Source organism: Apteryx rowi, unplaced genomic scaffold (assembly GCF_003343035.1).
Source record: "Apteryx rowi isolate R43461 unplaced genomic scaffold, aptRow1 scaffold_139, whole genome shotgun sequence".
NCBI classification, from domain to species: Eukaryota; Metazoa; Chordata; class Aves; order Apterygiformes; family Apterygidae; genus Apteryx; species Apteryx rowi.
The window spans coordinates 370664-387097 of record NW_020447630.1 but is presented as its reverse complement, the minus strand read 5'-3'; the positions used below and the strand labels follow the sequence as shown (position 1 = coordinate 387097).

General features: G+C 37.2%; 1 protein-coding gene across 5 annotated transcripts in view; it reads right to left on the bottom strand.

Annotated features, from left to right (window-relative positions):
- Window positions 1-16434, bottom strand: part of COL4A3BP (collagen type IV alpha 3 binding protein) — an 80190-nt gene that overhangs the window by 25407 nt on the left and 38349 nt on the right. For all 5 annotated transcript variants that reach the window (XM_026057428.1, XM_026057426.1, XM_026057427.1 and 2 more), the window contains exons 4-7: window positions 9567-9674; window positions 8619-8757; window positions 7535-7618; window positions 65-222 (exon numbers count right to left, since the gene is read on the bottom strand). In XM_026057428.1, the coding sequence (XP_025913213.1) occupies window positions 65-222; window positions 7535-7618; window positions 8619-8757; window positions 9567-9674 (489 nt within the window). The remainder of the gene's footprint in view (window positions 1-64; window positions 223-7534; window positions 7619-8618; window positions 8758-9566; window positions 9675-16434) is intronic.

Sequence of the window (16434 nt, the reverse complement as noted above, 5' to 3'; positions counted from 1 at the left end):
AACTCAAACATCAAGCTAGAGAAACAGATTTTTTTCAGCAAAAGTGAAAGAAAGATGATCTTACCTTATCTAGCCTTTTTTGCCAGCTTTCTTCACGTTTTACCATGAGTTCAATACAATGAGAGAGTGTAGCAAGGATTCCAGCAGTAGTTGCCTTGAAAGTTATAGCTTCTCCTTTAAAGTCTATGCCATTAATTCCTTTGGGTGTCACATGCGGAAACACTAAAAACAAACATGAATCATTCACAGATATCTACCTTTAACTCAGATGAATGTTCTTTACATGTATGCTTTATATTAGAAGTGTTTGAAGAAAATATCACACTGGCTAGATAATTTAAAAATAAAAAGTGCTAATAATTTTTCAGCTAGCCACACGATAAGGAAAGAGATTCAAAAGGAGGAACGCATCCCCTAAGCTTCATCTTGCTATACTGTATTTCCTCAAGTCTGTTTGTAATGCTGTATTACTCTGCACTCTGCAGATCATGTGGGTGGAGGGAGTGGTAATACTTCGTAACAATAGCAGTTTGACAGCTTGAAGTGAGGCCTAATTAAGACAGAGCAACCTTAAAACATATCTGATACAGTACTAAGAAAGCAACAATTTCAAAACGCAATCTAACCCAAAATGTAATAGTCAACGTTGTTTTAAGGAATTATGTATTAAAAACTCAAACGTATATGTGTAAGATAAAAGTTGTATCAAATGTGTTGAATTATCCAAGTACTGTGGGTTTTGCAGTTCCAACAACTACTTCATGCCGTCAAGCAAGCCATCTGTTGCTAAGGCTATTTAAACAAATCACTTAAAACGTGTGACAAAAAAGTACCTATTATATGTCAAACTCATATGTAGGCTGACAGAATAACAAATCAAATACAACACATTAATGTCATAAATATTAGAAAGCAGAAGTAACACCCATGTTGTAGCTGACTGAGCCCGGCAAGTTAAAGTAACTCCTGCTATGCCATGGAACAAGCTCATTACTTGCCACCCAGCTGGAACTTGCATTTTATTTTATTTTATTTTTTTACTTTCTCAGTTTGCCAGTGTGGCACTGTTTTGTGATTTAGAAAGTACAAATAAATATTTGTGCAATTTATCTAGTATCTGTCTGCAAGGGTGAACTAGAGCTTTCAAGCAGCTCAGTTCTTGCAGGTAACAAATACAGTTGCTGTTGTCTAATGGTAGAGCACAGTATCTGCACTCAAAGGATGGAAAGCAAGTGTCACGTGGTCTTAAAGCAATGGCTTTATAAGTCTCCAGAGGTTTTATATACGCCCTCCTTTCACTAGGAATCAAACACATGATTAATGACTATACATGCTTACTGAGGTATTTGAAGTAGTGTATGCTGTGGTAGAATACAGCTTATTTTTTGTTTCATGTGAGTCAAGAATAATTCTTAATAGCTAGAGATGGTGGGGACTGGAGAGAAGGCAAGAGCGAAAATCTCTGCTCCAGAAACAATACCATGCAGATCAGTCCTCCTTCCCCCAAGAGCTGCAGAGGGAACACTGAGGAGGCCAAAACTGAAAAAGTGGTGTAAGCTGGCAAGGGAACGAGGCAGTGGATTCACTGAGAATAATGAAAGTTAGACAAAAACCCTTCACCCATAAAATACTACTTTACTTAAAAAAATAAATAAATAAAATAAATTGCAGCTTATAGCAGTAAAATAAACCATCCTATTGGTGTAGCCTGCATGCAGGCTTACCAGCATAACTATGCTGCTTATAGAGGTGATTTTTTTTCCCTTAAGTACATGACATGCTAGATATGCTGAAGAAACTACTACTGGCTGCAGAATTATTTCAGAAATCTGTATAATAGATTGTAAGGGGGATGTAGCAATACAGTCATTTCCTGGAAGAAAGTCAGTCTGCTCTTCTTGACTATCTTTGAATCTCAGCTACAACTCAAGAAGCAACTATCACAGTTAACATAAAACTGACCTACCATCATGAATACAAAGGAAAATGTTTTAAATTTCACTGCCTAAGTCTTAACCTTCTCAGAATGCTGAGGTAAATTATTTCATGTTAGACATAAAACAGTTTAAATGATATTTGAAGACCCTTACTTTCTAGCAGATGACTATATTCTTAAAACCTTAACTACTCCACTTTCTTCCATCATAATCTAAGTTTATTGAACAAACTTACATATTTATAACTACATATTAGTCATTGAAGAGGAAAATAAGTGAAAGTGATCACAATGCATCTTTTCCTCAAATATTTTTACCAAGAAAAGTAACTTGATTGTTTTCTGCACTTGTCTTTTATAGAGGTAGCTCGAGCTGTGGTTACATACAAATACCATTACCCAGAACTCAGCAAGGCTTTTAAAACAGGCTGTTTTTTTTTTAACTAGGTGGTAAAGACTACAGCTCACTGTAGGACAACTTGCAAACAACCAATGCTGTTCTGTAGCCTAGCCACCCCCAGAGAAAGATCAATGATCACAGTGATATATAGCTTATCTGAAACTACAATAGAGAATTCAGGGATAACCCTGAAAGGCCAAGGTATGTGCTGACCCATAAGCAACTGATGTTAATGGTGCTTTGGGGAAATTAGAGTTCAAGACTTTTCTGCATGAAAAAAGTAGGACAACAGCTATTATAAAACACACTTGTGAAATAATTTAGTAACAGAAAAAACAACATTGCCTACCCAAGAGTAAGGGTCCATGTGGGGATCTGCTCAGTTGCCAGCTTTGAGAGACAGAAGTATCTCTAGGTGTAAACTCCAGCTGGCAGCACGGACCGCAGCCCGCACCGGCAGCTGCCTCAACTCCTGGTTGCTCTGCCAGGCACTACACATTCTTGGTTGTACAAGCACAAGAAGGCCATCTTATCACACCTTCTGTGCTTTTAAAGCAGGGAAAATTAATATTTTTTTCCACATATATCACTCAGGTTCTTTTAAGTGGCACCACAGGGCCAAAGCAGGTAAGCATCTCTAGTCCTCTGAACATGTGAGCTTCGCAAAAACAAAACAGCAAAATCCAGTTCCCTCTTCAGAGCCTTCACTCTGTAGTGTAATGCTCTTCTACATAGCATACCTTATCTCCAGGTTTTTCTGGCTATCTTTTCCATCTCCTCAGATACCTCTGTTACTTGTTCAAACCACTGAGTGCATCACTAATTCTCCATCTTTTTATCTTACCCCCCAAAAATTTCTTCAAAAAGATCTTAAGTTCAGATCTTAATGAAGTCTTCTTGATGCCCAAGAAGGTACATGCAAAAGCTCCTTTAATTTTCCTCATTTAAGTATGGCTTCACCTTTATACTACTAATTGGTTCACAATGTTTCTAAGTTATACAGACACATAGCAGTGTCTCCAATAGATTACCCAAAACACATATTTGTAATAAAATCCTCCCCACCCCCAATAAGAATTTCATGAAGAGGACTATCATTTGAAAACATGCTGCCATTAATACTTTCATACAGTTTTGGCTATCATTAAGACTATAATTCATTCTTCAATGATTAGTCTCCAAGTAGCAGTGATCTGTACACAGCCTGCAGTTCCACTCCAGTCTGTCCATTGCTCCTTTCAGCCATTCTAATATTTTGGACAAAAAATGAGTTTGTTGCAGAAAGAGGTAAGGGTTATTTCCTCAAACTGGTGACCACTCTGAAGAGACTCCTCACTGTGGATGGCAGTACTTTGATTTAGTCCTAATCACAGGAAACATACTTGTCTTCCCAAAATACACCAGAAGGCGACTTCATGCCTTGGTTTCAACAACATTCGAACTTCAGAATATTAGAACTATTTGTCAGAAGAATCTTCTATTTGGAGAGCCTGAACAACTTTCCTATTCTTTTTTGACTAGGCTTTTGCATACTAACTACAAGACAGTGTTTCAAAATGACATCTTCTATCAGGAAGATCTTCCATAGGTTCAAGTTAAAGGCTAATAGGAGAGTGTTCTCATCACTGCAACTGTTCATCTAGCTTGGTAATCAATCTACATCTAGCCAATTGAAAAAAGCAGCAATATGATTTTTTTTCCTCCTACTTTAATTTCAATTTCAACATTGAGTCAAGTGGTTCCTTTTTAACTACCTTGCCTTTTAAGCATTTTGCATTTTGCATTTCTGAATTGTTTTCGCTCTTTTCTTTCACAGTAATAATTTTTTTCATACCAAGTTTTTGTCTTCAGGAGCTTTTAGTCCTTCTCTTCTATGCCTCTATCTGTTGAATAAATTGATTTTTCCTTCTTGTTCCTAAGATGTTTCTAACACTTTCCCAGATGTCCCAAATATTATCCATTTGATTAATGGGCTTTAAATCATTTTTCCACTGAAACAGATTTATTTTAAGATAGTAAGTAGAAAAAAAAGATCTGTTATCTTTACATTTTACATCACTAAACTAATTTTAAATGAAAAGGAACAGCTGGGTACATAATCCATTTTTTAATTGGCACCTGTCATTGTTCATCTTCTGTGGATAGCACTAAAATCAATATGATTTATCTTCCTCTAAGAACAACCTCAATACTTCTGCAATATGCTGGTAAATATTCTTCTTCCATTCAGAGCACAAAAATCCACCATAAATTCTACTGTGCTTTATATCAAATTATTCTCCTTCAGTCTCTGGAAATCTTCAACTTTGTAATTCTAGTACAAAAATATCTATCCTCAAAAACATTGCTTAAGCAGGTTTCACCTGCTCTTCTTATTCCTACACAGTTTAAACCCAAATCCCTCCATTTTCTTGAGCAGATAAATGGGTACACTTCCTGATCAAGATTATATTCTATATTCTTAGAATGTAAGATCCAGATGGGTAAATATATATCAATGAGGCTTTTGCTTGGTACTTTATACAAATGATCATTGTTGCAGTTACAATTGGGAAGTGAGCATTAAATTTAAATACCTTCATAGTGCTCTCTTTTTAACCTTTCACACAAAGGTCCCGGAGAACACAGAAGAATACTCCCTATCCAAATGTCTCCTTCAGAACAGGACACAGCTATAGAGTCATGCTAACTTTTTCCTCCTACCCAGTGAAGATGCAGAAGGGAACAAATTTTGGAAGACAACATGAACACATTCACTTAAATAAGTCTTTAGTCTAGCTGCTAGAGCCCTCTTCTGAGTAGGTTCAAACACTCCCTCTTATCATAGTTGACTAAGAGGCTGAATCCGTATTTTGCACTTGCTGGAGCACTGGTTGCACAACAGTCCCATGTTTAGAACACACAGGCAACCACTTCTCAGCTACAATTAAAAGGATTATCCAGTCTTTCCAGGACAGGATAGAGAGGGTCTATTCAAGAAGGGAACCTGAAACCTGAGAAACCCAAGAATCTTAACAGCTGCTCTAAAGCTAAGCTTCAGGAAAGGTTGAAGTTTAAGATAAATCTTTCATCACCTGTTAGTCTGAATATTTTTCTGCCCAAATACACGTGTTTTTTGGATAACCATTCTTAACCTGAGACACCTATTTCTCTCACTGCATGACTTAAGATCAAGGATTCTACTACAGACCAGGAAGTCTAATTTCCTATTTCCAATTAGGCATTTCAGCACTCAGCTTTTAAATCTTTATTTATGAATTAGAAACTGCAGCACAGAAAAACTAAAATGGAGATAAATCTCTTCCCTTTTGTCAATCATTTTTATTAAAAGTTCATGAAATCAGGAATCATGAGAATTGGAATTGTAAGTTCAGCAAAAACAAAGGGTTGCAATGGTTATCTTGTGCAATGAGCTATAATACATGACTTTATATAAAGGTATCCATAGTATATTGCAATTTCTTAGCATAGAAGTTCTCAGAGACTTAATACAAACTTTTTATATGAGGAATGTGGATATCACCTCAAATTCATGTTGAACACACACACAAAACCTGAAGAAAGCAGAAGGAACCCACTTTGCATTTAAGTGTTCTAAGATGACCAGATGTACAAAAACACTTTCCTAATGACATTTCACATATCAAATTTATATATAGCAGATACACCAGAAGAATGCAAATGTGAAGGAAAGTTCTAATAGCAAATTAAGCTGAAACTCCTACATCATCCTACAAAAATTAGGTTTGACAAAGACATCTCTTTCAAAATGAATCATGCAGTGAAATTAAATTCTCCCTTAACATTTTTAGAAGAAAGCTTTTTCGATTTTCTGAAGTTTGTTCTGATGACTTAGCAGTCCTCAAAAATGTAGACCTTCATATAAAATAGGATCAATGGATATGTGTGGCTTGTTTACAGGTGAGTTTTGCAAGCTTATCTGTGCTGATAAGAGGCATGAGAGATTTATTCAAAACTTCAGAGCTGCACATGAAACCTCCCACTGTAGCACTACAACTGACCCTCTGCAGGGCAAGCATTCACTATCATTGAAGAGTCTACTCATATGATTAGTTCTGGGAGTATGCGGAAAGCTCCTTCTATATCCCTTCCTCTTCCTTCCTCATAACAGTTTCAGCAGTGCTCTAGAAAGAGAGCACTTAAATACAGTAATGAAAGATGCAAGACATGTGGACTATAGCAAGTTGTTAAAAAGATAACAGAAGACTCAGGGGCTTGTTTTGCCCATATATTTTCCAGTTTCTTGCTGAAAGGGTTTACATTTTAAAAACACACTTTTGGTAAGTACTCCTTCTGGTGACTCCATCAGATTCCAAACTGGAGCTAGTACAACTTGCTTTGTGAACTGAAGTCTAGCAAATACCTTTAACTGAACCGTCAATAGCTAGAGAATGTAAACATGGGAATCACTTTAGTCAGGAAACAAGGGAAAGTCTCAGAATTATAGAAAGATTTTAAACGCATGCACAACTTTCAGCAGGCCAGGAATAGATTTCTAAAATCTAAAATCTAAAAGATTTTTTAGAAAAGCAGGACTTGCATGAGTTCTTCATATTTACTGCACGGATGCAGTGAGTGCACTGACTATAATCAGATCATTTAATGCAAGATAAAAATGCAAATTCTGTTCAATATTGGGAAATATAGGGGGAAAAAATCTGAAGTTATGATGAGTGAGAATCAGTACCATAATGCTGACTTAACCAGCACTTAGACACAAAATCTTGACATGGGGCAGGGAAGGAATCAACACTTGGGAACACCCAACTAGAAACGCTTTGGCAATAAAAAAGTGTGCCACACTACTGCAACAAAGCAAGATGATACTTTTGGAAGAAAAACTGCAGCTACCTATTACAAACCTCAGTTCCCAATATCTGAATGATACAGCTTTTCAAAAGTTTGTAATATGGACATGGCTTTGGACAGAGGATAGGAAGTGCAAGACAAGCTTGCACTGTTAATATTGATGCGCGTTAAATTAAATACAGCTCAAAGAATCATGAAAAGGACGAGTGATGGCTTTAACATAGGTAAGAAGTTCCTGTCACACAAGTTCAAATATAACTATCCTTGTAGTTTTCTCCTTAGAAAAGAGCATAATTACCAGCCTGCTATACCAGGCTAATCATACTATTCAGGAGTTTTCAGTGGGAATAAAATTTAGACATACTTACATTTTTCCTTATTGCTGTTACTGTTATGTAAAAAATCCCCATCAGAACGCATTGTTGGGAAATCATCTTCATCATCTTCTACCACTAAATTTGAGAGAGAATTTGCATGTCATGAAAGAGAGAAAACCTTTTCCCAAATTCCTTAGTGAGCAAGAAAAAATTAAAAGCACCTTCACAGCTAAGTAGCATTTAGGGTAACTTTTCTCTATAACAAATAAAAACAGTTCCCAACCCCCTGTATTTATTTCTGAGGCCGCTAACAATATTATGGTCAGAAGCCATTAGGAGATTAATATTTGCTCAGTGTCCAAATTTAGCCCTCAGTTCTAGGGTAAGAAGAAAGGTAGCTCAGAGTTACAACTGGATAAGCAAGGAGCCATGATTCGTCAGCTATCTGTTCTTCTACAGTAGAGTTTGCCAAACAAAGTAGAACTGTACTTATTATCTACTGTCTTCTCACTAGCAAAAGTTCCAGACTGCCAGAGCAAACTCAAGGATGAACAGAAATGCCTCAGTAGGGTACATGAATACAACAACAAGCTGTGTTCTGAGGAAAAAAAAAATTCAGAGAAATGTAGGCATCCTCTCTTAAGTCTATTAGGATCTCAAACAGGCAAAGTTGTCTAGTACACTAGCTCCAGTCAATACATCTCAGAAGCCTTTGATACAGCAGCAGGTTTGGCTTTATGAAGGAATGGATTGCTCCTAGCGATTAAAACCAATATCCTACTGGTTTGTTACAATAACAGTAAGAGATGCAGCAGTAAACTAACTTGACTTCATCTTACGGGGTTAAGCAACTACCATTCAGTAAAAATTGAGTGCTTAAAAGAACATGATTTCAGTAAGACTGACAGTTACAGTTTAGTAACAAAGTTAAGTAGATTTTCATGGGAATCCAACTTTACAAATGAAAACAGTTAACACTGTTCATGCAGAAATATCTATGATTGCTTATTATGTTAAGAAGTAAGTTTAAGATACTTATCTAGTGTATATGGGATCAAACACTATTTCAAGGGCTATTGTTTACTGTGTAAAAAGTTAGATTCTACAGAGTTAGAGTTTTCAATTACAGTTTTACCTTTATCCCTCTGGAGTTCATCTTTGGAAACTGCATCTGCACAAGCATCAAAATATTTCTGCAAAGTATCAACTTGTCTACACAAGATGTCTCTAAAGGTTTCCATTTCTGCAAGCTTCTCACGTAAGCTATGGCCCTTCTGAAAATACAAGAAAAGAGAGCCTTAAATGCTTCTATATAATTAGCAGTAGTTCAATGCCTAAATAAAAAAAAATAGCTTTTCCCCAACCATGAGGAGCAAATTCTTCAGATACACTAAAGCTATGAAATACTGTTAGCATTTAAAAAACATTAGCATAATAAAGTGAATACAAGTGTATTCATTTTGCCCACTGGTCTTAGTTTTTCTCCTGACTGCACCTGCTACTTCAGAGCATTCTACAAAAGCTGACAGAGATCTCACATGCTGCCACGTTTATTCCAGTTTGCCTGAAAACAGTCAGCTCTAGTGTAAGATCTTTGTTACATAGACTAATTTTTTTCCTCCCCTTTGTGTTGCTTCTCTGCTGCTCACTCAGAAGCACGGCCCACCCAAACTCAAGTGTTAAATATTTAAACACATCAAAACAAAGGAAAGCCATCATTTGTCAGCTATTATTAATCACATTTGTTAAGTCAAGGACTCAGCATTCTCTTTCAGTCGTAAGCCCTGATATTTGCAGGAGCATGCTAGAAAAGGTTAATTCCTCCTACAGGTTTGATTTTCTTGCCATCGGAAGATGACACCACAGTTTAAAAGGGACTACTGCACAGAGGCATGTGAAAGCCTCTTGTATCATCTGTCCATCATCACATGCTGAATTACTAACACTCATAGTAAACCAAAGATCTGGTATTTTGTATTTTTTATAATTGTGAGCAAATCTTCACATATCTGAAATTATTTCCTTTCCAGCTACATAAGCATCTTATTCACACACCAATACTAAGAAAATATTAGCCACTAACCTTGAACGAAGAGGTGGATGTTGCAGAGTACCCACTTGCTCCAGAAACAAGAGAGACCATGGATCCATGGCGTCGTAAACTTGACTCTGATCCATAGCCAGATTCAGTCTAAAAAAAAAAAAAAAGGACCATACCTACCAAACTACAGTGCTAAGGCTTTTAATAAAAGAAGAAATCATGAAAACAAGGTTAATGACATTTCCTCTAAAACCAGCCCATTTGTTTCTTGCCAGGAAGTGGCAGGGGCTTGGTAACCCAAATTTTACCTGCAAATTTACAAGTATAGTTTATGTAGCCTCTGTAAAGTTACTATGAACCTGTATTGTTTGATATCATAATGAACTGGAGAAAATACTTATCCACAACCTATTATATCCTCCCAAAGAGGAGGACAACAACTACTTAAAGGCTCAAGAAAAGGGATAAAGTTTGTCCTTTAGCTATCTATAATCCCTGCGAAGCAATTTCATATAACATTCAAAGGAACTACAGCACTCTAAAACTAATCAAAGGATTAACATTGCTTCAGTTTGAAGGCAAACAGCCAGAGTCAACCCTTCAGTTATTCAAATGCTGCCACATAGACATTTTATTTTAAAAGCAGCAAAATAAGATCATAAAAAAAGCAGATATTGCTGGTATCTTAAAAATTTTGCTTTTTCCAGACTTTAGTAATATTCTTTGTATTAGACTTGAATTGTTTTGATAACAAAGAATATATAAATCTACATAAAGCAAGGTGTGATACTGAAAGCAAGAGGGAAAATATAATAATAGTAACTAATTAAATTATACAGTCATAAAAACACATCTCATTATTAAAATAGTACGAAAAAGTCCTAAAACTTATGTTTGACAAAATTCTCACAAATGAAACTGCAGAAGCAGATACTGAGGAACTGGAAGAAAAATATTTCCCTACAGGTTAATATGAGTGATTCATGCATAGCCAAGAAGGAAGGCTCTGAAACAGAATGCAAGAAACATGGTTAAGAGTAATATCTGAAATCCTGTTAACACACGAGTTTGATCAAGTAGACAGGGATGGCATTGCGAAGCACCTTTAACAGGAATAAGAAATTCTGTAGTATCAGCGAAATTCCAAAGGAGCAGGAGGAAGGGAAGACTGAATGACATGGAACAAGCAAGAAGTAGCAATTAAACTCCAGCTGTTGAACTTCTTATGGACAAACTCAAGAAAGCATAGGTTTCAGGAGGCAGAAAAGTGCTGAAAATTAAGATGCAAATGAACTTGAAGTGTATTAAAAACAAGGAGAAAGGAGAAAAACAGTTGTTTCAAGTGCTGGCTGAAACAGGACTATTTGGGACATGTGGGACAATACATATGTTTGGCTCCAAAGGAGTAGCAGTACAGAAGCACAGCTTTGGAGGAACAAAGATATGACTGAAAAGAAAACACGAGTCCCAGGGATGTCCACACAATACCTGAATGAACATGAACGAATGAGATTATGCAGCAGAAACAAGCAAGGAGGAGCAAAGAGTCAGTTTGTCCGGCCTGTTTGCAGAATGAGGCAGAAGACAAGAAAGTGCTGAGCAAACAATAGCGTTTTAAAGCCAAACAAGATGAGTATCAAAAGTAGACGAGAAGCTGAAAAGTGAGCATGAAAAAGAGACATGGTTAGATAAAGGTACTTCAAGCCTTGGAGGAAGAAGGCAAAGTGATTAATTCACAAAATATTTAGAATAAGTTTAGAAGAGTGGTTTTTTTGTTTTTAGGAAAATTGAGCTAGTCCTGCCTTAGTTTCATTGCTTGCATCAGCAAAAATTTAGAGAAACGTAACTTGTTTGAAACAGCAGAACCCAAAACTTAAGTTCATTGACAGCTTAGAGTGAAATGAATGAATACAAGAGGCAGTTTCCTTATTAAGTCATACTCTTGGAGAGGTACACCACTTAGTATTTTCTGCTATAAATCATGTATTAAAGCTATTTTATAAAGAGGAAGAGCTCTAAAAACTACAGAAGTGCAGCAACAAAGATGCTAAACACCATTTTTTGGAATCTGTATTACTATTCATTTCAGAGCATGGCTTATACATATTGGAACAGAAATTCTGCTAAAAATATTCACAATGAATATACAGGTGTCTTTTGGAATGTCAGTTCAAGTATTAAGCAGCACAACTTAGTAATGTATTTGGAATTCTGGACCATGTTTTGAATTATAATACATTTGCATTAAAGTGCAAAGATTGTACTTTAATTTACTGGTTTAGGACCTTAAGTATGTAGAAGTTAAATAATGAAAAGCTTTGGTTACTTCTGAAAATACCCTTTTCTGCAAATACTCAAGTAGTGGCTTTCTGATCTTTTTATGGACCTTAAGACCTTCAAAGGCCTGAAAAATGAAAGCAAAGTATGTATGAGGATAAAAGGATTAAAAAGGACAATCGAAAACTTTAGGCACATGATGCTGTTATTTCTTTTCAAAAAAGCGTTTGTTGAGCATGAATATCAAGAAAATTTTTATAAATGTTTTAAAGCCTTGGAGCATCATAAAACATTTCTGCTAAGACTTCCTCTAAACGTAAGTCTAAACAAAAATGCACTGTTTTACCGGTATTGTCAGTGTTTACTTAATCATATGCTATAAGTATTCAGGTGTCACTGAATGTGGTTTTACTATAGTTACTTTGAAAGAGGGGAACTCGTTCTGTTTTCTGCTTGAGTTGAGTAAGCTAGAAAGAGGACAAAATTTTTCATTTCAATAGGATATGACTTCATGAGCAGATCGGTTTTAAAATGTAGCCAAAATATCCATGGCATTGAGGTCTGAGCATTTTATATAACTCTTTATAACTGAAAGAACAAATGTCTCCTGATTGTTTTCTCCTACAATAATAAATGATCAAGACACGACTATGCAAAAACTAGAGCTAAGCTTAATGATAAAGCTCTTGAATTACCATATTTTTGAGTATTCAAAGTCATATCTGAAGAACAGACACAACCTTAATTAGAAATAGAAAGCCTTACGACTTACATTCTGCATTTCATCTATTTCTTCCAATATTACCCTTACACTCCCTGATTACTTAATTCAGAGAATAAAGGGAAAAGCCTTCTACCTATATTTAATTTTGATTTATTTTTAAGAAATATCATTTCAGCAGTACATGTATTTGATAGTCATTTGTGCTTGTGATTAATAGTTCCATTAAACAGTTTTTCCATGATTCAAAATTGTTCGAGACAGTGACCTATCAGCTTGCAAAACCAATAAAGAGCTGCTACATACAAAGCATTTAGGCAATTTTAACTATTTGTAACTCAGTAGCAAGCTCGGCAGCTTGAACAGCACACAATACGAACCTAAAGCATGCACATTTACAGATCATGCTGATGAAACCGTCTCACATAGAACTGTGTTTTAATAACCAAAGGGAGGATAAAAAGAAAGTTAGATCAAGAATCCTTATTTATCAGGGGGAGGAGGGGGAAAAACACAGAAAGTATTGCTTCTGAACTGATGCACGGACAAGTCATGCAGCTCACTGCAGGCACACACAAGCAGCTTAAAGCAAACAAAAGCATGCATCATGCAAAGCCCCACCATTCTACCACTGCAACACCTAAACCAGAGCAGGTCACTGCTGCGCTTATGTCTTGCAAAGCGGATCATCATGAACTGCAGAAATACTCAGTTACACTGAGACGAGGAATGTTGACATAAGCTTCTTCTGTTTGAGTTTTTAGTTTCCCAGGGTAAAAATTGAAAAAGCAAGTAGGGTCCGTATGATAGAAGCTAATAGTCACTGCTTGAAAACAAAATAACTCAGAAGCTGTATCAACCCATAGCATTAAGCACTAATGCTGAATTACCATGCTCCTGAGCTAGATGCAGTTGTCTGGCATTCCATGCATATGTAGTAGCCTCAAAGCTACGCTCAGAGCTGGTACTTGTTAGTACACTGCAACACCTCCAGCTTCTATACTGCTGCATGAAATCCATTAATCCTTTCAAAATGCTTTTTCATTACGATGGATGAGAGGAAAGAGCCACATGATCCAACGCTTCATGTGATTCTTTACTGGAGCAGGCGCTGGTGTCAGCAACAAGGCAGGACATCAGAAAAGCCGCTTTCAGTAAAATAGCTAGAGTATTTGCAGAATCATATTGCAGATCTCCATTACAGCTCACACTGATCTGCCAGTTCAGGATTTCCTAAAGTGGGTCAATAATACTCTGTAGTAAAGCACAGATTCATGGGAAAGCTCTCCCACTTAAAAAAAAAGAAACCCTCATGACTCCAAGAATTCTTTTGATTATGTCTTGATTTAATGCCTGTTAAGTGCTTCAATGTACATGTTTGTCCATCAAGACAGATATTTTCAGTGTGCATTATAAATAATTTATTATTTTACATAACACACAAGCAGCAGGCAGCTCCTCCCTCCAAGACATATGGTTCACCCTAGGAGGTGCCACAGCAGATGTCAGGATGCAGTGATTCTAATCACGTTCTCTGCAGTAGCTGGGTAAAATCCTACTGCTGTCATTCCCCAAGCTAAAAAAATTTAAGAGATCAAATCACAATATCTTATCAAAAAGACAACTGTAGGAGAACAGAACAAGTAAAAACAAATTGAAAAGAGCTGGAAGGTACTATGAAAGACCTAGCAGGGACTAAGCAGGAGAGGTCTGTTAAACACCCATGCTCCAAAGGCATTTTTGGACACACTGCAAAGAACTATGTACTTGAAGAAAGAGTGGGTAATGCTAGGGTGAGCTAATGAAAGCTGGCTAGGGACATCTGCAGATAGCAAGCAGAACACCACATATACAAGTGAGGCAGTCCAGGACGTATTTATCTGGATTGAAGTTAAAAAAGACAATTAACATGTGTCTGTAGGTCTGCTTTATCAATTGTTCTACAGGCTTTGAAAATGGAAATTTTAGGTTTCCAAACAGAGGAGGTCATTAATCTGCAGGAAGGCAGAGATAAGAATTTCATAATCCAGGTCACAGCAGTCGGCCAATGTTCCCCACTGCATGCAGCCCTCCCACGCACGGTGCAGGAGACTCTTAGAAACCAAACTAAAAAGGTTCTAACATGCCCTTTCTTCACAATTGCAAAAACAGGTAATGAAATGAAGACATTTTTCTTCCTAAAATGATAAGTGTTGCAATTTCACAGGAAATAAATGTACATACACAGAAGGAAAAAATAGGCATTTTGAGTCAAAAAGTATATATAATAAGACAACAGATAAACAATGGAGACTACAGCAATGTAGCACAGAGGTTATCAACCATTACTCTCACTTGACAAATTGATATGAGAAGTATAGAGTTCAGAGACCTTATGCTCCATATACTTTGGTAAGTCACCATGTGTTGCCTCCAGACAATAGGCATCTTTAATGGCTGCACGGGCCAGTGGTGCACTGCTTAATAAGCTCTGGAAACACATACTACTTTCTAAAGAAAGAGAGGGGCAAGAAGCAGTACCAATACACAAAATATTGCAGCGAGGAGAACAGAGGTTGACAGAGAGGCACAGCTACAAGGGGCAGGAGGACAGGGAGAAGAGCATGATCTACCTACAAAATGACTGGCCTCCGATGTTCCTTATCCATGTAGTTCACAGCCATGTTTAATTGCGTGGATGTACACCATTTTTCCAAGATCTCCCAATAATTGATATACAGGAAGACCGTAGTCACCAAATATGACTCAGCAACTTTCAACCTCTTCATTCAACAGCGGATAGGAGCATCCCATGCCCGCTGAGCAGGGAGGCGCAGGCACACCCAAAGAGTTTAGGAGAGTCAGCATGCTAAGCACAGAGACACCCGGGAGCCTCCAAGGAACAGCAGGAACAGAATGCCTTTGAAACCCTGCTTCATGGACTTGGGAACCTCTCTGGAAAGAGTATGATTTACAGAATAAAAGTCTTTCCTGAGTAAAGGTGCCAAAATCGAGGTGATAATATCTACTGCCTTTTGCATACTGACTTAGTAATAAAACTAAGCAGTTTGCACTGATGTTCTAGTTTCAGCTCCCAATATACTGGAATAATTTTCAATTTGCCTCAAGGCTTTGAAAACCAGAAGAAGTTACCACAGATTATAAAGAATAAGTTTATTCAAATACATACAGCTTAATCTTGGTTTAAGGGTAGTCCATATGCACAACTACACCTTTAAAAGAGAGAATAGTTCTGATCATAATTGGAGACATTTGCCAAATAGTTCTCCTTTTTAATAGGCATATTAAATTATGTTTAATGGTTATATTATTACATCAGTTAGGTATAAAATTTAAGAAAGGGAGTGACATCAGATGATGCACAAGCACAAAGAGGCAGGCGAGCCTGGAGCAGGCAGGGAATGAGCAGCTGCTCAGCAGCGGCCTGAGCATGAGCCACAGCTGCCGCACACTCACCCGCGAGGTGCCCACCAGGGGGGCGCCCACGGCCGCAGGACACGCTGGCACCGCAGGGCGCCCACACGAGCACAGTGCATTATGTCGCTTAACGAACATGCTCCGCTGAATTACAGCTACAGTCACCACAGGTATTCAAGTAACATCTTGTTTCTCCTCCAAAGTAATAGAGAAGGAGTGATAACCTTGTATTCCATTTGTTGTTTTTTTTCCCCAACTATTTAAAATAATGAAGTATTCAACTTAATGTTATCTCTCTACAGAAGTGGAAAAACAAATCTTAATCAGTATTATGCTGAAGCGTCTTGGACTGGAGATGACGATCAGATTTCAAAAGAGAGGTCATGGTTGAACAGCAAAGCTTTTTGCTCCTCTGCCCAAAGGGTTACTTGTTGCAAGTCTCACATCAGCTTCAGCCTTTGAGTTAAGCAGCCTAAATTTTGGCCATTCAGAAGA